This window comes from Talaromyces marneffei, chromosome 1, assembly GCF_009556855.1.
Source record: "Talaromyces marneffei chromosome 1, complete sequence".
Classification (NCBI taxonomy): domain Eukaryota; kingdom Fungi; phylum Ascomycota; class Eurotiomycetes; order Eurotiales; family Trichocomaceae; genus Talaromyces; species Talaromyces marneffei.
This window is the reverse complement of record NC_072348.1, coordinates 417305-436256: the sequence shown is the minus strand read 5'-3', so window position 1 is coordinate 436256 and position 18952 is coordinate 417305. Positions and strand designations below refer to the sequence as shown.

The following is an 18952-nucleotide window of genomic DNA, read 5'->3' as shown; positions in this document are numbered from 1 at the left end:
CAACTCCATTCCTGGTCAACATCAGTGGATGCATCTACATATGTAATTAATTAGAATATTAAGTATTCGTTATTCTTTGTGACTTGATCTTCATCCATGTATTTTCTAGGCTCACTTGTAATCTAACGAACTTGTTAGAAGTAACTAAGTTAGTTAACTAGGTAATCCAAGGATGACAAACTCCCGATCCCGTCCATTTTGTAGTTCAAACTTGGATCTAACCTTCTTCCTCGAATCCAATCTCGATTTTAACATTCTCAAGAAAGTAATTGATAGAGAGGGGGAAAAAAAAAATGGCCGCCCAGCTTCAAGCATTACTTCGCTTCCTTTCGCAGGACGCCAAAGTCCCGCTCGCATCTGCCATGGGCAAGATCAAAGACCTTCAAGCGGCTGGACTACAGAGGTATGCCGTAACCTTTACAAAAGACTTTCTAGTTTTAGAAAGAATTCATATATCTAATTGATGATAGTGCTGATGATATATCGCGCTCAAATCTGGATACAATACAATCCATCTTCAAAGATGGCAAAGTCGCCAAACAAGTCCTTAATGCCGCGAAACGGGTGACCAAGAATGGTCAAAAGCGAGGGGCATCCGCCTCAGAAGAACAGTCTTCCTCAACCAAAAAAGCAAAACTTTCCAATGCTGTTGCAGGTGTAAATCGTACACCCTACGAAATAGAATCCTCCCTCTCCCTCCCCCTAACCTCCGAGTCCGAAGAGACTCTCTCCCAAACAATCCTGAGAACTAACCGCGCACCACTCGTTCTCGCCTTTGCGGTTGCAGTGCTGAAATACACAATGCCAGAACAGCCGATGTCTAGTAGGCTCAGTCTCGGCCAGGCGGTTGTTAGCGCGAATAGTCGTAGTAAAGCGATTAGTTTGGGGATTGTGTCTGCCCCCGCTGCAGCTGATGATGAGCAGAAATGGGCGGAGGGGCAGCCGAAAGTCAAGATTTTGGGGAGGGAGGTGCCGGTGTTGAAGAGGTGGGATTATGATCCGTTTGAGGGTGGGCCTGAACGGAAAGAAGAGGAAGCTGGCGAGAAGGCTGATACGGGACTGCCTCCGCTTTGGGGTCTTGATCTTGAGGCTTTGAAAAAAAAGGAAAAGAATGTGGACGTTGTTGGTATGAGATCAGGTCGCACTCAGAGCCAGACGACAGCGGGACTTCCGATCCATACGCCGGAATCAGCACGATCATATCTGCTAAAATCTTTCACCATCCTTAAGGAGAATGGCGAAGATACAGATAATACCAAGAAAAAGAAATCCACAGACTCTCTCGCTGAGAAGGAGAGATGTCTCGGTCTCTTACTTCAAGCGCTGGATATATCGATCTCGTCTTGGGCAACGACACTTTCAGCGGAGGAACTAGACAAACGGGCGTGGACCTGGTATGTACGCGTACGACCTGAGGTACAAACAGGTGTTGCAGGATGGGGTGAAAAGGGCAGTCTTAAACTCGCTGATATACTGTCCTTGAAGCGGTAACAGTTTCTTACGACTTACGGCTGGGGATGCATGCTCAAAGTACTATTGCAGTGGTTTTCTTCTCACTATTCATTATAAATATATTTATTCGTTATTCCGGATAAACGAACCCCAGCGGACAGACAGTCAACTATCAACGACATTAACCGAATGCGAAAAATTATTCGGCAGCCTTGCCCTCGACGTTCTCGAGATTGGTTACTTCAGGCATATTCTTACCACATGCAGCCTTCTCCAACTCAGTCTCCTTCTCTCTAGAGACTGCGTGGTTGACGTTGACATCAGCGTCACGATCAGTGTCCATGTCATCGCTCTTGGAGAGGTTGATTTAGATATTTAGATGGGGAATTCCGATCTAGGTAAGGGTGTATCCCATCATAGGGCTGGCCCTGGCGATGTGGGCATTTCATCAGGGTGGACTAGAAGTGAAAGTTGAGAGTGTCGAGGAGACTATATGCGAAGCCCTAGAGGAAGAACAGGATTGCCGCTATACTAGTTACCTACTAGATTAGCAAGTTTGATAAGGAGGTGGTTGTAGGGGACGTCTCGAGTAAATTCAGCACCAAGGACTGTCTCGACGTAAGCTGGACAGCCGAAGTGATCGCGTCATCGCTACCGGTGATTTAGCGATTCGCTTTTTAACTTGCTATTCTTCGATTCAAGAACCCCAGAACAAAAGGCTTTGGAAAGACTGGAGATGAGAAAGTGTGGAGACTAAAGTATATCCGGGGCAGGGAAACAACAAGGATCGTATACTTTACATGTCCCTGTAGCTACTACATGATATCTGCAATGCATCAAAATAAAGAACTGTCAGTCAGATCGAACTTTGCCGCGTGGTTCGGGTGTAAATGTTATTCAGTCTCAGGTTACCTCATCGCGAAGGGGTACTCTTCCAGCAAGAAGGGAGCCCATGATCACAACCACAAATCTACTAGAACTGGTCTCTAATCTACGCAAAAAGCTCGTATATTCCTTTTTATTTATTTATTTTTTTGCCCCTCAGTTTTTGTTTATCAGTTTTGAAGTCATAATAGCTAGGTAAAGTTGGAGAAATTATTTGTTCCATTTGATCGTCAAGCGCATTGTTAGTCCTAACATTACGATAGTCAAGTACCGGTATGCACAGGGATATATACATAATCGAGAGATTTTCGGGCTGCATACATGATTTCAATTCTCCTTCTCTTCCCTCTCACCGTTCTTCAACTCGGGCCTAAACTAATATGGATTAAGAAATTTGATACGATTACAGAGCCAGAGCAAGTCGTGGCTTACAGGGTGAGTTGTTAATCAGAATCCATGTATGCCATGCCATGTACGGCCGGGAATACCAAATGGATATCCAAACCACAGAAGAACGCTGGAGCTGGACAAAAGAAGAATAAAAAAAAGAAAGGAAGGAAAGAGAGGTTGGACTAAGTTTTTGAAACGAGTCTAATCATACTTGTCAACTTAGCATACCGTGGCAACGTGCCGGGTGAATAGAGTCAAGCAAGGGCTCGCGACCTCGCAAGGCTCGGCACGTTTATATCTACGGTAAATGCAGATGGAAATGTCCATCTCGAAATGATTCGATTTGGGGAATGGACTTGTTGCCCGATCTGGTATATCTGGTCTATTTGAAGTAGCATACCCTTCATGCCAGTGGCTGTCTTTGATCAATGTAGGTACATTTTTTTTTTGGCATTTCTTTGGGTACGGGAATGTGCTGTTTCATGTTGGTTATATGACAATTATGTTGATCCTCAAACATCCCAATACCTAATTGTTAGGTATACGCGAATTCTCCGCATATCCATCTACTGCATCCCCTTTCTCATATTCTCGTACTGAGAAGCTGGGTAGTCGAGCTGATTATCCATGCGATGAAGTACACCAGAACCACCGAGTGTATTGACGAGCTATTGACACGTTAGTCCATACCACAAAAAAACGTATCCAATCGTCGTCACCTACCGTCTGAACCAAGCTCTCTGGTCCTGTCTTATCCCCGCTGCACTCCCAAAACATACCCCCACCAAGACCCCTGGACTTGATATACTCTCCTTTCGTTTGAACAATAGAAGGGGTATCATAACTGATCATCAATCGTCGCGAGCTATCATACGTCCACGCTGAAACCGACGAATCCTCATAAAACAACGTCGCACCAGCCTGAGGAAGCGCCTTGTAGTCCCAGATTCCGGCTTCCCATGAACCCTCTCCGACGCCAGAGAAAGAGGAACCTGGTCCGTCTGTGTTTGTAAAGGCTCGTCCATACAGGGGCATTCCCAAATTTATATTGCTTGCAGTAGCGCCGTATTGGAGGTAATATGTTATGGCCTGGTCGGTGTTGAACGGGGTCGCGTTGACATATGATGTTGTAGGGTATAAATTGGCATCCATACCAGCCATGGTGTCCCACTACGCATGTTAGTTTCGAGTCGGTAAAGAGGCTGTGATACTTACAGAACCGCTGTAGTCGTATGCCATGACATTCCACATGTCCAAGTACTCATTCATAGCAGTGATGTGCAATTTTTCGAAATTCGTGGGCCCAGCAGGCACAGATGCACTGATGAGGTAATGATAACCAGGGGTATTTGCCGCAGCATAGTCGTCCAAGCCCTGTTCGTATCAGCTGGTGTTCGAGAAAATCAATCAAGTACTTACATCACGAAGTTCACGAAGAAGGCTCACAAAGGCATCCGCCTGAGTACTGTCGGCTGGGTACTAAGTATCGTTAGCCACATGCAGCTTACTTTGATCCTCGAAACATACCTCCCAGTCAATATCAATACCATCGAATCCAAGATCTTGCACAAGTCCAATTGCAGTCTTTACAAAATTGGCACGATTTGCTGCTGAGCCAGTTGCCCCTACAAATCTGGATGACCAAGTCCAGCCCCCAATAGACAACAACACTTTCAAGTTTCGGTTTGCTTTCTTCAAGAGATACAGCTGCTTGACACAGCCGTAGACATTCTTTCCATTGCCGTCAAGAGGATCGCCAGGATACGTCTTTTGAATGTCTGCATAACTGTCTCCAAGAACGACCTCCCCAGAATCCGAATTGATATTAGCAAACGAGTACAGTAGGTGTGTCAACGTTGGCGCCATGTCTGTCAAATTCTGAACATGGAAATTTCGACCATAGATGGCCTATTCACAATCAGTACGAGATCATATATCCATATACTATCTACTCACCCAGTCCACAAAGTATGCCACAGATCGATAGTTGCCATCACGCTTTTCCACATCGACAGAGGCTCCATTCACAACTGATAAGCCAGCAAAGGCTAGCAAGATCGTTGTGAAGAGCTGCATGGTGAGGCAGAGTCAACTCAAGGACTGCACACACTCTTCAAAGATAGCCTTGAGTAAGAACTGCACTGCACTGCAAGAAACCACGATACCAAGAACCAAGATGATGAGTAAAAAGGAGGAAGGTATCTACCTTCATCAATGACTTCGTGGAGATTTTAAAGAAAGGCTAGCGTGGTTCATAAGCATGATATCCTCTTGTTTGACCCGCCTATATCTGGCATATAGAATGCCCATAGTCCCACTCTAATAGCAGGCGTTTGTGCCTGGCTGCTCTGGTTTGCCCTACTGGTGGAAGTACGCCCTGCAGTGAGGCCCTTCACACGCCCGGTGATCTCTCCAGAGTCTGGCCATTTTAGTGGCTTTCCTTCTCAAAGCCTATGTCAAGACTAGGGAAACGAGCATTTCAAACAAAATTCCAAACGCCTGGTATCTCCATGTCGCAGGTGCGGGTCAGGATTGGCTAGAGGGCGACATCAAGAATGTCAACCATCGGAACGCACGCTGCCGAAGTCCAATACCCCAGCTTCAAGGAAATTGGTATAAATAAAGAATTGTAAGTGGTGGATGACAAATTCCATATTATAGGACTAATTGCCGCTAAAAGGTAGCAACAAACAACCTTTGTTCCCATAGTTTGTGATTTCGAAATGCCTCCAATTGTTTGCTTGTACAGTCCCTGTTACATAACCCTCAAGAGGCTTTTTTCTCGCGCGCTCTGAACGTATCACAATACCATTTCCTAATCCTGATATAAGCGCGATGGTAATACGTAGCAGAAAAAGAAATTGTCATGCGTAGTACTAACCGAGTTTCATAAAATGGTTCCCTTGGTGACCCCCTATGCGCTTGCTGCCCGTGTGACCACGAGGGAAACGAGGACGTTGGAATGGGGGAGGGGGTAATTTCATTCCTTTCACGAAGGAATCAAAAGATCTTGGAGAAATGACATCGTGGATGGTCAAGAACGAAGACAAAGAGGGTGGAACAAAGGTAGCAGTATGGAAGGAGCTCCTTCCCTCTTTTGTCAATCTTGTGATAACTTCGTATTTGTATCTCATCAAATTAATGAGTAACACTGTTAACTATATTACTTTGTCTTCGAACGACCAATCTTCTCATCCGAAATATCCCAACCATTCAAATATCCCGCCCCGAAATTCAAATACGTTGCAAATCCCAACCACCCCAAATAAGGAACCAACAACCAGAACGAGACATTATCAATCTTGCGATAATTGTTCGCCAACGCCAATACACTGCCCCCAACGGCCAAGATATCCATAAGTGCGGCCAAGGGTTTGCGCATGCCGAAGAAGAGAGGCATCCAGATGAGATTTGCAGCTAGTTGGATGGTGTAGAGTGTTTGAGACGTATGCGCTAGTTCGCGAATAACGGACGAAGGGGATGAGAGCCCGGAGACCGTGGCGCGGTAGCTGGCGTAGCCCATGGCGCCGTATAGCATTGTCCAGACCGGGCCGAAGACGCAGCCAGGTGGATAAAGTGGTGGTTGGCGTATGGCTTTGTATATGGATTGGGTGTTACTGACTGGGAAATGTCAATATGTCTCGTTGTTCGTCCGGCGAGAGACTACCTACCCGAAGTTGTCGTATACCCGACCAATGCCCCTGCGGTCACTGGCATCAGGATCGCAGCGACTGGTGAGGTAAAGACTGCCGTGGGCAGAGAGAAGTAGTTCCACAGGGAAGTCATTTTTCTATATGCTGTCGTAGAAATGTACTGTATGAACGGTAGAGGGAAAAGAAAAGAGGATCAAATGGAGAGCTCCGGACAATTGACGTCATGACTATCAATGGCCTTAACCCTAATTAACCCTTATCGAGATTTGCCCGCTGAGATGGCCTCACTTGGTAACTTAAATCATCGCTCCCATCTCCTGTCGGCTTCCTCAATAGCATGATCCTGCTCCAATGAAGCAAGCAATTCGAGCTGAATAACTATTTGCGGTGACAGTGGCCACTCGAGGATGATATCAGCACATTATCTGGCTGTTCCAAGGTTGGTATAACTATGATAGGGCTTAAAGCCTTAGTATACGTTGTAATAGCAATATACTATATTAGATTTTCTATTTGTACCCGGGCAGCGGCACTAGGCTCGAACGGTCTCTGTTTTCGGCTTGCACGGTACATAATCTCGGCTTGCGTGGTACCTTCGCTTCTGCCACGCACTCTGCCGATCTCTCACCACGCACTCTGTCGGACCCACCGCCACAGCCAAAATCACCACCCAGGCCCTAATCGTCTCATTCAGAGACTTCCATTTGAGAGCAGTTTAAGTCTTTTGCTGAGGTCCCTATCGGCCTTACTAACACTCCCTCCTCCCAGATCCCTCTTTTCTTTGCCCAAATGCATCCTTACGAAGTCCGAATTCTTCCCAGGACTTCTACATAGGGCTTTCTTCACACTGAGCCATGCCTAATAAACATTGGGCTGATGACCCTGATGAATCAGAGACAGGAAGTGGTACGAGTCTTTGTCTTTCAAACTGTCAGACATCCGATACAGATATCACCAAGCCAGACGAGAACTTTGGTAGTATATCGACTCGAAGCTTGACACCACAGTCTAAAGGGAGAACACGTCCTCCTCAACAACCACATGGGGGCAGTTCTGCACAAACCACTACCTCTGCAGGTCGGGCGTACAAGGATCCAGATATTGACACCACTGAGAGGCTCTCTGATATCAATCCGGATTTCAACCGGGCTGACGGCACCAAGAAGTTGAAAGAACGTGTGATTGATCGTTGGCATCGGTTGGTCCTACACGGCATTATCATTTGTTTTGGATTCTAGATACGTTTCACTGACTCTTGCAAAGGTTCTGTCAGAAAAATTTAGAACGTGAACCGGATTGTGCACGATGGAGTGACCTAGAGAAAGCGCTTCGGCAAGCATCCGCAGACTGTATATTTCAATTCCTGAAATGGTGTTCCAAACTACAATATGAAGTAGACGGCCGAAAGCTGCCAGGATATGGCCAGGCGGGCACTTTCAACACCGACTGGAAGTATTTTCGAATTTATTACCAAGACGCGTTAGGCAAAAAGATGGATAAAGCGATGGCGAAGAGCCTCCGCACGGTATGCTACTGTCCAATTTATGATATTATGATTGCTGGACCTAGACTAACATATCGTAGGGCAGGCAATGGTTAATTAAGGAGAACGAGTTGGGTACTCAACCTCGTGACAATGTCCCAGTGTACATTGACGATATGATCAAATTCAATGAGATGATCCTCCAAACGCGCAAAAAACGGTTTTTTCTCGGCATCCAAAGGATCATATTGTGTCTGGCCCTGATGCTTGGCCTTTTTACCGCGGGCCGCAAAAACGCGATTTTGAAACTACAGTACAAGCATCTCTGTATTAGTCTACTATGAAATCCCTATGACGGACCTCCTATACTCGACATTGCCATTAAGCCTGAGTATATCAAGTCCTTTCTTGGGATTACAAATCTATATGTTAAACAAATGTCTGCTGAGAAGAAGATCGAATCTAATATTATAGCAGGAATACGTTTTCTTTTCCCGAAATCATTCTGGGTGTCTCTCTTGTGTTCAGCCCGCATGTGTTTATCATGGGACTGTTGCTACACGCACGGGCTTTCAAGGCTGATATTCGATCTATTGATGATGTTCGAAGTCTTTTCGTAATGCGTGGCTGCCAAGAGTTACCATTGCTATTAGAGGAGGCCATGGATGATTACTACCTATTTTGCAGGGTGGACATGATTGATGGAGAGCCCCAGATTCTTCGGGATCAACCCATGAGTAATAGTCACTATAACAACGCTATACACTCCATTTCTGAGATTATCGGGCTGTTAAAATGGTTCTTCTTCTATCAATTTCGCTATAGCATAGGGGGGATCCTTGATGATACTGGTACATGTCTTGATTTGTTCTACACGGCTTGTTAGTATTGACCAAGAGGCAATATAATGGGTGAGTGACTCCAAACGCAATTTAGTCCTCCATCATGCCAATAGTTCCACCTTCCTCAAATACTATCGTCCCAGACAGTATATAGATATATAAGAAGCAGTCCTCGGGTTGAAGCCAGATAAGGTCATTGGTCGAGCTTTGACTAACATCTCACGTTACGCCGACAAACGACGACCACGTTACCTCGATGACACTCAAAAAGATTCTGATTTCGAGTACCGCGCGAAAGAGATGTGAAGAGAGATGCGAAGGATAGTAGAGGGAACTTCACCGTTGTGAATGTTACTTCGTTTTAGCCACTTGTCTCCGCTATGTCTAGTAGCTAATACCGATGCTGCTTCAATCAATGTCTGGTTCATCTGTTCGTAGATGAAATGATTAAAAAGCGAAATAAAAGTTGGTCTCCAGTGGAATGAATGGTTCCTGTGGGGGCGTCACTAAGAGCCTTATTAATAGCTTGTGGAGATTAAAAAAAAACAAAACTTTTCCATACATTACATTGCTGCTAAACCTAAAAACAATAAATTCATTAGATGAGGCTGTGCATAGACCGCCGTAAAAACGTTCTGGAAGAGAAGATAAAGATAGCTAGTTAGTTAGTTACCACGCAGTAGTCGTTACATAAAACTTGGATTTGGATCAGGATGGGAAATGTTGTTACGGGCCGGGCCTATCCCGTTCCGTGACAGTATTCAGCTGTGAGAGTTGAGATTATTGGAGCTCCTGGCTTTGCCCAATGACCGAAGTCAATATCCCAATGTATACATAGCATAGCCACATTACGTGCAGTTATGAGACATGAACTGCCCCCTTGAAGAAGCCATGAGAAACAAGCATATCCTGTTCTATTCCTAGCGTTTATATGGGATTTGAGACATTCACTACAAATCGGGCATTAGGTCCGTCGAAAGGGGCTTGGACTGTATGATAGCATTGCGCTCGCCTTTTTTCAGCCTCCGTGAATAAGCTTGATATTGTGTATGAGAAGCAGAACATGCCATGTGGGTTTCATCCTTGGAACACACGATAGGATTTCTGATTGACTGCACCGTTTGACAAAGCCGGGTAGCTCTATAAGTTACCCTGACCCTTAGGGTCGGAGACCCGCCCTGCGTAACCCTGACCGTTCACTACGTACGGTGCTCAGTAGTAGATACCAGATTGAATTGGTGGCATCGCCATGTCTCATCCTCAATTGCGTCTCTGAATTAAGCTTGGTGGAAGCGAATCCCGTTCCCGATCTCACCGAGCGGAAAGGCCGAAGAAATACCTAAAAAACCGTGGCTCAATCGTAGCACTGACCCCCCTAGCTTTTTCGGTCTTTCCTATTTGTCCTTAGTCTTGTATCCTAATAATCCTATTAATATCGAAGTGGGCTGTTGCTGCTTGACTAAGGTGGCGCAAGATGATTGCTTGTATTTTCTTTTCTTTTCTTTTTTTTTTTTTGTTGTCTTGGACAGGGAGCCACAAAGTGTCAAGTTTTTGCTGTGCAACCCGTGGAGGCTCAGCAAGCACTCAGCTGGGGGCAGAAGAAGAAATGTCTCGGGAGCAGAACCCCCGTCTATTTCTATTTGTGTCACGGTCGATGTTTACCATCACCAAGTACGGAGTAGGGATGATTGGTTTTTTAACGAGGAGAGAGTGGACTGACTGATGACGTTGGTGGTCTCGGATGTCTCCGTATTTGTTTCAATGATGAAAATTTCCCCGTTGCTGGCTGGACAGTGAACCCATGGGACGACTCTGATTCCATTCAGATCCAATACTCCGTACGTAACAACAAATACTCTGTAGAGTTGCACAGAGCGTGTCGCAGCCATTGAGGTCTAAATACGAGCACGTTATAAAAACTAATTCGTTGGAACGATCGTAGGACTGGCCCACGCCGGATGGAGCTGGCTGGTGGTTAGCGTGCATGATGTGGGCTGTTTAGTATGTACGGAGTAGTGTTTACGATTCGTCCAAGATTTGGCAATGAGTGGATGTCTTCGTCTGGTTAGTTGCAGGCTTGTTGTACAGTACTGACAGTCATCGTGCAAATCACCAGCGCAACCCGTTAAGTCGATGATTGACTTACTCTATATACGCTCATTATAATAAAGTCACTGAATCATCAAACACAACACATACCATCAACAACACCATCAACAGGAAGAGATTGTCAACTCGAAGAAGCAAAGAAGGTGGTGGGTCACGCAGCTCCACCGTAAATCCGGTTCGGTTCATAAACATTCAAGGGACCCAAGATCCAACTTGGACGTTTGCACCTCATTTTTCTTATCTACTACGTATTTATTGTGTCTCTTTTTTTTTTTTTTTTTTTTTTTTTCCCTCTCTGTATTTATTTTCTCTACCCCTTCTACTCTTCTACCATGTCTGGCACAACTCTCTACCACATCGACCACCCCAGCCTCATCCCACGACAAGTCAACATGAGACTCATCTTCGTCCTCTCTCTTCTGGCTGCCAATGTGCTTGCCATCGAAAGCCAGACTGCCAATCTCCCAGATCCTGCTCTGTTGGTGAAACGTCAAGATGGTAGTAATTCTAGCTTCACGTCCATCGCTGCAGCTACTTCCACTACTGCTGCTGCCACAACCTCCATTCCACCTACGTCTGTTGCTCCAACTACGACCTCTGAGCCAACTTCATTGCTTAGCAGTGCAACTTCCACATCGCTTCCACCTGTTGTAGTGACCACTTCGACCTCATCTGAGCCGCCTACTAGCACCTCACCTGGCTCAAGCTCAGCCTCAGGAACTACCACTCTCCCTCCGACAACAACGTCAACGTCAGCTTCAGCGCCTGTTTCGTCTTCTGCATCATCAACATCAACAGCCTCATCCACATCCGGCACATCCGCTTCCTCGACAACATTCGCATCGACAACAAGCGCCCGCGCATCTACAACTTCCTTCCTGACATCCACCTATCAATCAACTACCACTCTCCCTAACGGTAGCCTCAGCACTGTGACCGCCGTCACAGTCGTCGTCGCCACAGGCGCAGCTGAGACAACCGGCAGCTCCGCAGCTAGCGCATCATCAACCGCTCACCTGCAGACCGGGGGTGCCGCTTCCCCTTCTCGCGGACTAGCCATGGGAATGTGTGCTATGCTTGCTGGTGCGGCTGCTTTTGCCATCTCTTTCTAGCATTTTGGTGACGGGATATCTTGTGTGATGTCTTCTCTTCATGATATCGACACTATTTGCATCTCATCGGCGTTTATATTGCATCTCTGATTTCAGCTCCATGTTTTTTTCCAGTCAGCGACTGCATTTCGCATTTACGATCCTTACACGAACTCATGTCTTACGACTAATATCTTTCCTTTATTGATAATGTGATCCCTCCTGGGGATCAGATGATACCACTCCTTACAGTATTTAGAGTTGATATCCTACATAGAGCGCAGAGCGACCAGCAATCAGAATGAATAGATCAAAATCTAGTCAAATTTCAACAATTATTCGCGTTAAAAAAAAAGGATATATATGTAGCTAATTCGTATTCCGTCATGAAAAAGAGCCAAGTATGACTCACGTAGCACGCCTGACAAGCAAAATCATCTCGCAGCAGGCTTCGCATTTCCGGGCGGACCCAACCACCTCTCCTCTTCCGTCCAATACCGCACAATGCTCTCCCATCCCGCCACATCCCCATCCCTCAACAACGCCGCGACATCCACATTGAGTGGTGAATCCGGTCTCGGGTCCGTCAAGAGCTGATGAATCGCCGAGAGTGTAGTTGAGATTGTGTACACGGGACTCCAGTGTTCTGAAGTAAGTAAAGTGAGACATATCTCACCGGTTGTGAAGCTGATGTTTGGGTGGGATATGCGCGTTTTGAAGCGGACGGTGGGCGGGGAGAGGGGGTAGTTGGTTGGGATTTCGATGTGGAGTTGCCAAAGGCCGCCTTCAATCTCTCAAATCAGCTTTGATTGTAGCATTGAAGAGGTTGTGAGATTACCTTCGTATGGCGTCCCATTGACGCCCTTCAATACCGCTTCCCAGTGTAGTAGATCCTCGTCATTTATTGGACCGAGATGTAGTAAAGCTTCGTTTGGATTACTGCTGTAGTCTTGCAACTCTTTCAAGAGACGAGTTGTCGTTGATCGTGATGATGCCATGACGCGAGTCTGAGGAGTCCACGAGGACCTTGGAATGCGGGTATGCGGTGGTTTATACTCCGAACTTGGTATTTCGACCCGATGCCCAGATGCAAATGAGTAGTGACAGTGGCGCGTAAAGCCACGTAGAAGCCACAAAGCAATATTTACAGGGTGTAAGTGGAATATGAATATAGAGACTGTTGAATAAACAAGACGACATGAAGAGCAGAACGAAGGCCGAGGTTGAGCACAACAAGCTAGAGTGGGTCTCTTCCCCGTGTCGCGCTAAACCCTCTGTGGAAATCACATGCCGTGACTCTACAGCCCTAACCCTATTAACCCTAGGAAATCACTTTACCAAGTCGCTCATCCACAAACATGCGCTTCTTAGCCTTTATACACTATCTTAGTGAAGCAACAACTCTCCCCATCAATATTACAGAAGGTTTTCGCTCTAAACAGCTAATTTTTGCGTGTCAATGTAGCGCTTCAAATGTGGATTGGCGTCCTACATCAACTGAACAAAAAATCTAGGAGCCTACAGGGGCTACCCCTCGCTTTCACCTCCCTGGTTGTTTAATACGGCTCTCCGTTTGTTAACCATTCAGACTCACAATTCCAAATACGCTGGCTTAACTTTGGAGACCATTTAAATCCTCGACTTTAGCCTTAATGGCACTAAGTCCCTAACCCTAGTTGCTTAGCATAAGACGGATGGGCATTGGTCAGAACTTAACATCGCACTAAGCCTGTTCAGGATTAAGGCTTTATTTATCCTTCAACATTCTCGCGCAAGGGGCAATACCGAACTTTGTTCAACTTTATCAAAAACCATCAAGAATAAGAGCACATACATCAAAATGAGGACATCACGCGTGTCGCGAGAAACTGCCAAACTAGTCCAGGCATTATCGCCTCCAAGGCGACAAACGCGCAGTTCTTTAGCTTCATCTACCTTGCGCAATTTCTCATACTCCGAAAATCAAGTAGCTCCAGAGCTGAGCGATGACTCTTCTTCCCTGTCATCTGCGAACGCAGAAGATATTGAAGACTTACTGGAACCTCCTGCTAAAAGACGCAGACAAAATGAAGACACACCAGCCACTAGTATCAGCTCAGTCTCCACCAACAAGCGAGTTAAGAAAGAAGTCACTGGTAAAACTGAGGTTCCGGCTACAAAAGCCAAACCTGCCAGCTCAAAACAGCGACGACAACCAGCCAAGAAAATAAAGCGCGAGGATGGCTCAGTTGAAATTCAGCCTCCCTCGAACTGGGAAACCATGTATGATATCGTGAAGAAAATGAGAGCAGCAAACCCTACTGCTCCAGTAGATACCATGGGTTGCGCAAACCTGCACTGGCGGACGTCGCCGCCCAAGGAACAGCGATTTCACACTCTTGTTGCGTTGATGTTGTCGTCTCAGACGAAGGATACAGTGACCGCCGTCGCTATGCAGCGGTTACATACTGAGCTCGGCCAGGAGGGAGAGCAGAATCAGACAAACGCGTCACCTTCAAAACCCTTGATCAAGAAGGAAGAAGACGACGACACAGATGGCATCAAACTCGGTAGTGCAAATAAAGACAGCACATTGACCGTGCAAAATATCCTTGCGGTCTCACCGGAGCGACTAAACCAGATGATCTGGTCGGTCGGCTTCCACAACAACAAAACGAAATACATCAAACAGGTAGCTGAAATTCTGCGCGACCAGTACGATTCCGATATCCCTACAACACCCGAGGAATTGATGAAATTACCTGGCGTAGGCCCCAAAATGGCCTATCTATGCATGAGTGCTGCATGGGGTAAACACGAAGGTATCGGTGTGGACGTACATGTCCATCGCATCACGAATATGTGGGGTTGGCATGCCACGAAGAACCCGGAAGAGACTCGCATAGCTTTGCAGTCATGGCTTCCTAGAGATAAATGGCATGAGATTAATAAGTTGTTGGTTGGTCTGGGTCAGACGGCTTGTCTCCCTGTTGGGAGAAAGTGTGGTGAATGTGACCTTGCGGGGACGGGGTTGTGCAAAAGCGAGATTAGAGGCATGGTGGCCAAGACGAAGAAAGAAGTGAAAGAGGAGGCCAAGGTGAAGATCGAGACTGCATAGATCGCATGTGTCTGTAGTTTTGGCCTCTCTTGTATATATGTAAGATTTAGTTGTAGAGTATATAGATTCGAATTTTTCATACGGCATGACCATCGCAATTGGAGGTTGTGTGTTCGTATTGTGTATGATGCCGTTTAGCTAAAATTACTGGTATTACAGCGTTTGTATATAAACTCATTCATCTCTCTCTCTCTCTCCCTCTTTTTTTTTTTTTTTTTTGAAATAGATATGTACTTTATAGATCTGCGTCGTGGCTCGGGCAATGGCGTGTGATTGCGGGGAACGTCTCCAACGTGCGGGGAACTCTCCAAAATTATTTCTCATCAACAACCTTGGAAGAAACGAGTCATCCAAGTACACTTCATTTCTATAGAGCTATGCTCACTATCTATTTACGGGTTTTATGAATAATGAGTCTTACTCCCGTCCCGATCTCTCTGTTCGCAGATGCCCAACGGAAACTCCTTCAGAAAGAGCACGAAGCAGAAAAACTATCCTCCGCCCTCGCGACCAGCTCCACAAACACCGTATCACCCTCGACTCGACGCACTTTACAAGCAACCGGATATGCATTGACTGGAATAGTGCTAGAGCAATGCCGAACGGGTATGGGTGGGAGGATAGTCGGTGAGTTCGGGGCGGACGCTGCATATGCTACGGAATCGGCCGAGGATAGCGATGGAAGAGCGCGTTTCGGGGCGCATGGCATTCGAGTTGGAGATGTGGTTCGTGTACTTGAGATATCGTCCGGCAGGAAAAGTGGTAAGGAGGGCAAAGAAGCTGGTGGGAACAAATCGAATGGAGCAGAAGGCGTGGTAATCAAAGCATCCGAAAAGGCGCTTTCGGTGGCCTTTGGTCAAACTGGCGGGGGAGCAAATGCGAAAGCGGAGGAGGAGTCAGTAGATGATTTATGGGGCAAGAAACTATGGTTGTATGCTCACACTGTATGCCGAGTATATGAATGAAGGGGGGGTGTGTGTGCTGACTTTTGCCCAATTAGAGTCAAACTAGCGAACGATGTCACGCATAGAAGACTCAACCAGACGATGGAGAAGATGGGAAAAATGTCCGAGTCAGAACATACCTACTTTATGCGAGTTCTTTTCGGGCATACAACCCCATCTTCACCCGACTACGACGCAATCGGCACCGTTGACTTCATTGATCCGACCTTAAATGACTCGCAAAAAGAAGCTATCCGGTTCGCACTTGCATCAAAGGAGATTGCATTGATACACGGGCCTCCCGGGACTGGAAAGACGCATACATTGATTGAGCTTATCTTGCAAATGACTCGTCGGGATATGAGGATACTCGTATGCGGTCCGTCGAATGTGTCTGTGGATAATATCGTGGAGCGTCTCACGCCTCACAAGGTCCCGATTGTGAGAGTGGGACATCCAGCTCGACTTTTGCCGTCGGTCTTGGATCACTCGCTGGAGGTGCTTACTCAAACATCGGAAGCAGCGGAGATCGTGCGAGATGTTCGAAAGGAAATTGATGAGAAGCAAGCGAGCATTCGAAAGACAAGGAATGGGCGAGAAAGGAGAGAAATATATGGAGATTTGAAAGAGTTGCGGAAGGAATTCCGCGAACGAGAATCAAAATGCGTTGAGAACCTTGTCACTGGGAGCAAAGTGGTTCTTGCTACACTGCATGGCGCGGGTGGCCATCAACTGAAAAACCAAAAATTTGACGTCGTCATCATCGACGAAGCCAGTCAGGCTTTGGAGGCACAGTGCTGGATTCCACTATTAACAGCGTCACGAGCTGTACTTGCAGGCGACCATTTACAGTTGCCACCTACGATAAAATCGACCAACATAGATGCAAAGAAGATAAGCAAATCGAAGGCCAAAGAAGCTGAAAAGGATTCCTCGGAGTCACTCAAAGGCGTATCCCTTGAGAAAACCATGTTTGATCGACTACTTGCTCTCCACGGACCATCTATCAAGCGCATGCTTACCACGCAATACCGAATGCACGAGAAAATCATGCAATTCCCATCTAACGAACTGTATGAAGGAAAGCTCATTGCAGCGGACTCCGTGAAAGGCCGTCTTTTAAAAGACTTACCCTACGGCGTCGAAGAAACAGACGACACAAAAGAACCTTTGGTGTTTATAGATACACAAGGCGACGACTTCCCCGAGAAGGCCGAAGATGAAGATACCGCCGTAAAGGGGGGTCCACTCAGCGAGAGTAAGAGCAACGAAATGGAGGCTAGAATAGCTATTCGACATGTCGAAGGTCTGATCGATGCAGGTGTTCGACCGGAAGATATCGCGGTTGTTACACCATATAATGCGCAAGTTGCTCTGATTGCGCAGTCGCTGAAGGAAAAGTACCCGGGGATTGAGATTGGGAGTGTAGATGGGTTTCAGGGACGTGAAAAGGAGGCTATTGTTGTTAGCCTGGTGCGGAGCAACGAGAAACATGAAGTGGGATTTCTGGGAGAGAAGCGCCGACTGAATGGTGAGATGGCCCTCTTTACTGTTGTTGCAAGAATAGAGTGATGACTGACAGTTCATGATATAGTGGCCATGACGCGGCCCAAGAGACATCTGTGTGTTTGCGGAGACTCTGAAACCATCAGCAAGTTAGTTCAATCCATACCCTCCAGTTACTATGATCAGATGTGCATTATCTAACAGAATTCCAGAGGCAGCAAGTTCCTCAAAAACTGGATGTCATTCCTGGAGGAACATGCAGATCTTCGATATCCCGACGCTAGCGAGCTGTTTTGAATAGTTAAATGCGTTTGTGTCTTAGATTAGCGGTTAATCCTGGGCCATCCAGGAATTTCTACATCTTTAAGATCAGGACTACAAGAGTCGACGGCAATGATGTATATACTAGAACATTGTCGGGTCTGGAACACGAATGAAAGGTGGCTCTTCCAGCCTGAGGCTGACAGCCCTAATTCCACATCCTTTACTATACAAGCATTCACCACCACCACTTTTAGACAACATTTCGAATAGAAAACAACATTGAAAGACATGTGTAGTTGATTTCAACAGTGGCGGGTCATGCTTTAAAACAAGTCAAACATCTTGATGATTATACCATACCGATCGTCTGACGTATTGTGTTTACTCCTCCGAATACGATATGAAATTGTCCAGGCGCATGCCTGGCATCATATACCCCTCCATGGAAGACAAGATTTAAAATATTGTAAAACTTACGGTAAATGCAGATTAATAGGACAAAAAACGTCATAGTGAACCTATCTGCTCCATCAACTGTCTTCTGGAGGATGCCATTTTCCGTATATTCTACGAACCAGAATACGCACTTAACATCCATGCCTAAGGAGCCTTGGGATTTATCTTATCTTATTGTCGAAAATATTTTCCATATACCTAGACATAGCTTACAAGCTTTGAAGCTTCTTGGGTTATTCTCGGCTAGAAATGCCACTTCCCCTGGTACTCCCTCCTCGTAGGTATACGGCTTAGGGTTTGTCCAGGTCATTTTCCACCAGGCTCGACATTCTGTGTGCCATGCGGTCCTAGTGTTGATATGCACCCGTCTTGTGAACCTATCTAGTGATTATCCCGAGAGGCTTAGTAGTGAGCGTGAGTTGGGACTGATGTTTACCTAGTGAACCTGGCTGTAGGCATCACCGGCAGCAGCGCGGAAAATGTGGGTGTGTATAAACGAAATGCCCCCCAGGCTCTCAAATGACCCCGATCATGAAATAAAAAATCTAAATCCTACGAAATAAGACGCCGTATATGCTTGAAACATAGACGGCGTCTTTCACTCATGACAGTGTCAAGCAAACCAAAATCCGAATCAGATGATAGGTGGGATAGTCATCGCGGCAAGTCACGAGTTTGATATTGACATCAACGGACTCATACATAGAACATGACTAAAATGAATCAATATTTTGTAGACTCAAAAAGAGCATTGTGTTTGGTTATTTTTATTTATTTATT

General features: G+C 46.1%; 8 protein-coding genes across 8 annotated transcripts; 5 read left to right on the top strand and 3 right to left on the bottom strand.

Annotated features, from left to right (window-relative positions):
- Positions 1-293: 293 nt before the first annotated feature.
- EYB26_000161 (uncharacterized protein) lies at positions 294-1831 on the top strand (the record flags this gene model as incomplete). The annotated part of the gene is made up of 3 exons (XM_054259478.1): positions 294-403; positions 471-1487; positions 1543-1831. 3 exons carry the CDS (start codon positions 294-296, stop codon positions 1829-1831), a joined length of 1416 nt encoding a protein of 471 aa, XP_054115453.1.
- A 1462-nt stretch (positions 1832-3293) lies between these two features.
- On the bottom strand, positions 3294-4803 carry EYB26_000160 (uncharacterized protein; the record flags this gene model as incomplete). Its single annotated transcript, XM_054259477.1, has 6 exons — positions 3294-3395; positions 3451-3897; positions 3943-4101; positions 4147-4206; positions 4255-4635; positions 4684-4803. The coding sequence occupies 6 exons, from the start codon at positions 4801-4803 to the stop codon at positions 3294-3296; spliced, it is 1269 nt and encodes a 422-aa protein (XP_054115452.1).
- Positions 4804-5890: 1087 nt separating this feature from the next.
- Positions 5891-6513, bottom strand: EYB26_000159 (uncharacterized protein; the record flags this gene model as incomplete). The annotated part of the gene is made up of 2 exons (XM_054259476.1): positions 5891-6348; positions 6399-6513. The coding sequence occupies 2 exons, from the start codon at positions 6511-6513 to the stop codon at positions 5891-5893; spliced, it is 573 nt and encodes a 190-aa protein (XP_054115451.1).
- A 721-nt stretch (positions 6514-7234) lies between these two features.
- Positions 7235-8207, top strand: EYB26_000158 (uncharacterized protein; the record flags this gene model as incomplete). Its single annotated transcript, XM_054259475.1, has 3 exons — positions 7235-7578; positions 7644-7905; positions 7965-8207. The coding sequence occupies 3 exons, from the start codon at positions 7235-7237 to the stop codon at positions 8205-8207; spliced, it is 849 nt and encodes a 282-aa protein (XP_054115450.1).
- Positions 8208-11146: 2939 nt separating this feature from the next.
- EYB26_000157 (uncharacterized protein) lies at positions 11147-11926 on the top strand (the record flags this gene model as incomplete). The annotated part of the gene is made up of 1 exon (XM_054259474.1): positions 11147-11926. One exon carries the CDS (start codon positions 11147-11149, stop codon positions 11924-11926), a length of 780 nt encoding a protein of 259 aa, XP_054115449.1.
- Positions 11927-12339: 413 nt separating this feature from the next.
- Positions 12340-12903, bottom strand: EYB26_000156 (uncharacterized protein; the record flags this gene model as incomplete). The annotated part of the gene is made up of 2 exons (XM_054259473.1): positions 12340-12689; positions 12744-12903. The coding sequence occupies 2 exons, from the start codon at positions 12901-12903 to the stop codon at positions 12340-12342; spliced, it is 510 nt and encodes a 169-aa protein (XP_054115448.1).
- Positions 12904-13745: 842 nt separating this feature from the next.
- On the top strand, positions 13746-15002 carry EYB26_000155 (uncharacterized protein; the record flags this gene model as incomplete). The annotated part of the gene is made up of 1 exon (XM_054259472.1): positions 13746-15002. One exon carries the CDS (start codon positions 13746-13748, stop codon positions 15000-15002), a length of 1257 nt encoding a protein of 418 aa, XP_054115447.1.
- Positions 15003-15412: 410 nt separating this feature from the next.
- EYB26_000154 (uncharacterized protein) lies at positions 15413-17749 on the top strand (the record flags this gene model as incomplete). Its single annotated transcript, XM_054259471.1, has 4 exons — positions 15413-15933; positions 16003-17477; positions 17541-17601; positions 17665-17749. 4 exons carry the CDS (start codon positions 15413-15415, stop codon positions 17747-17749), a joined length of 2142 nt encoding a protein of 713 aa, XP_054115446.1.
- Positions 17750-18952: the final 1203 nt, after the last annotated feature.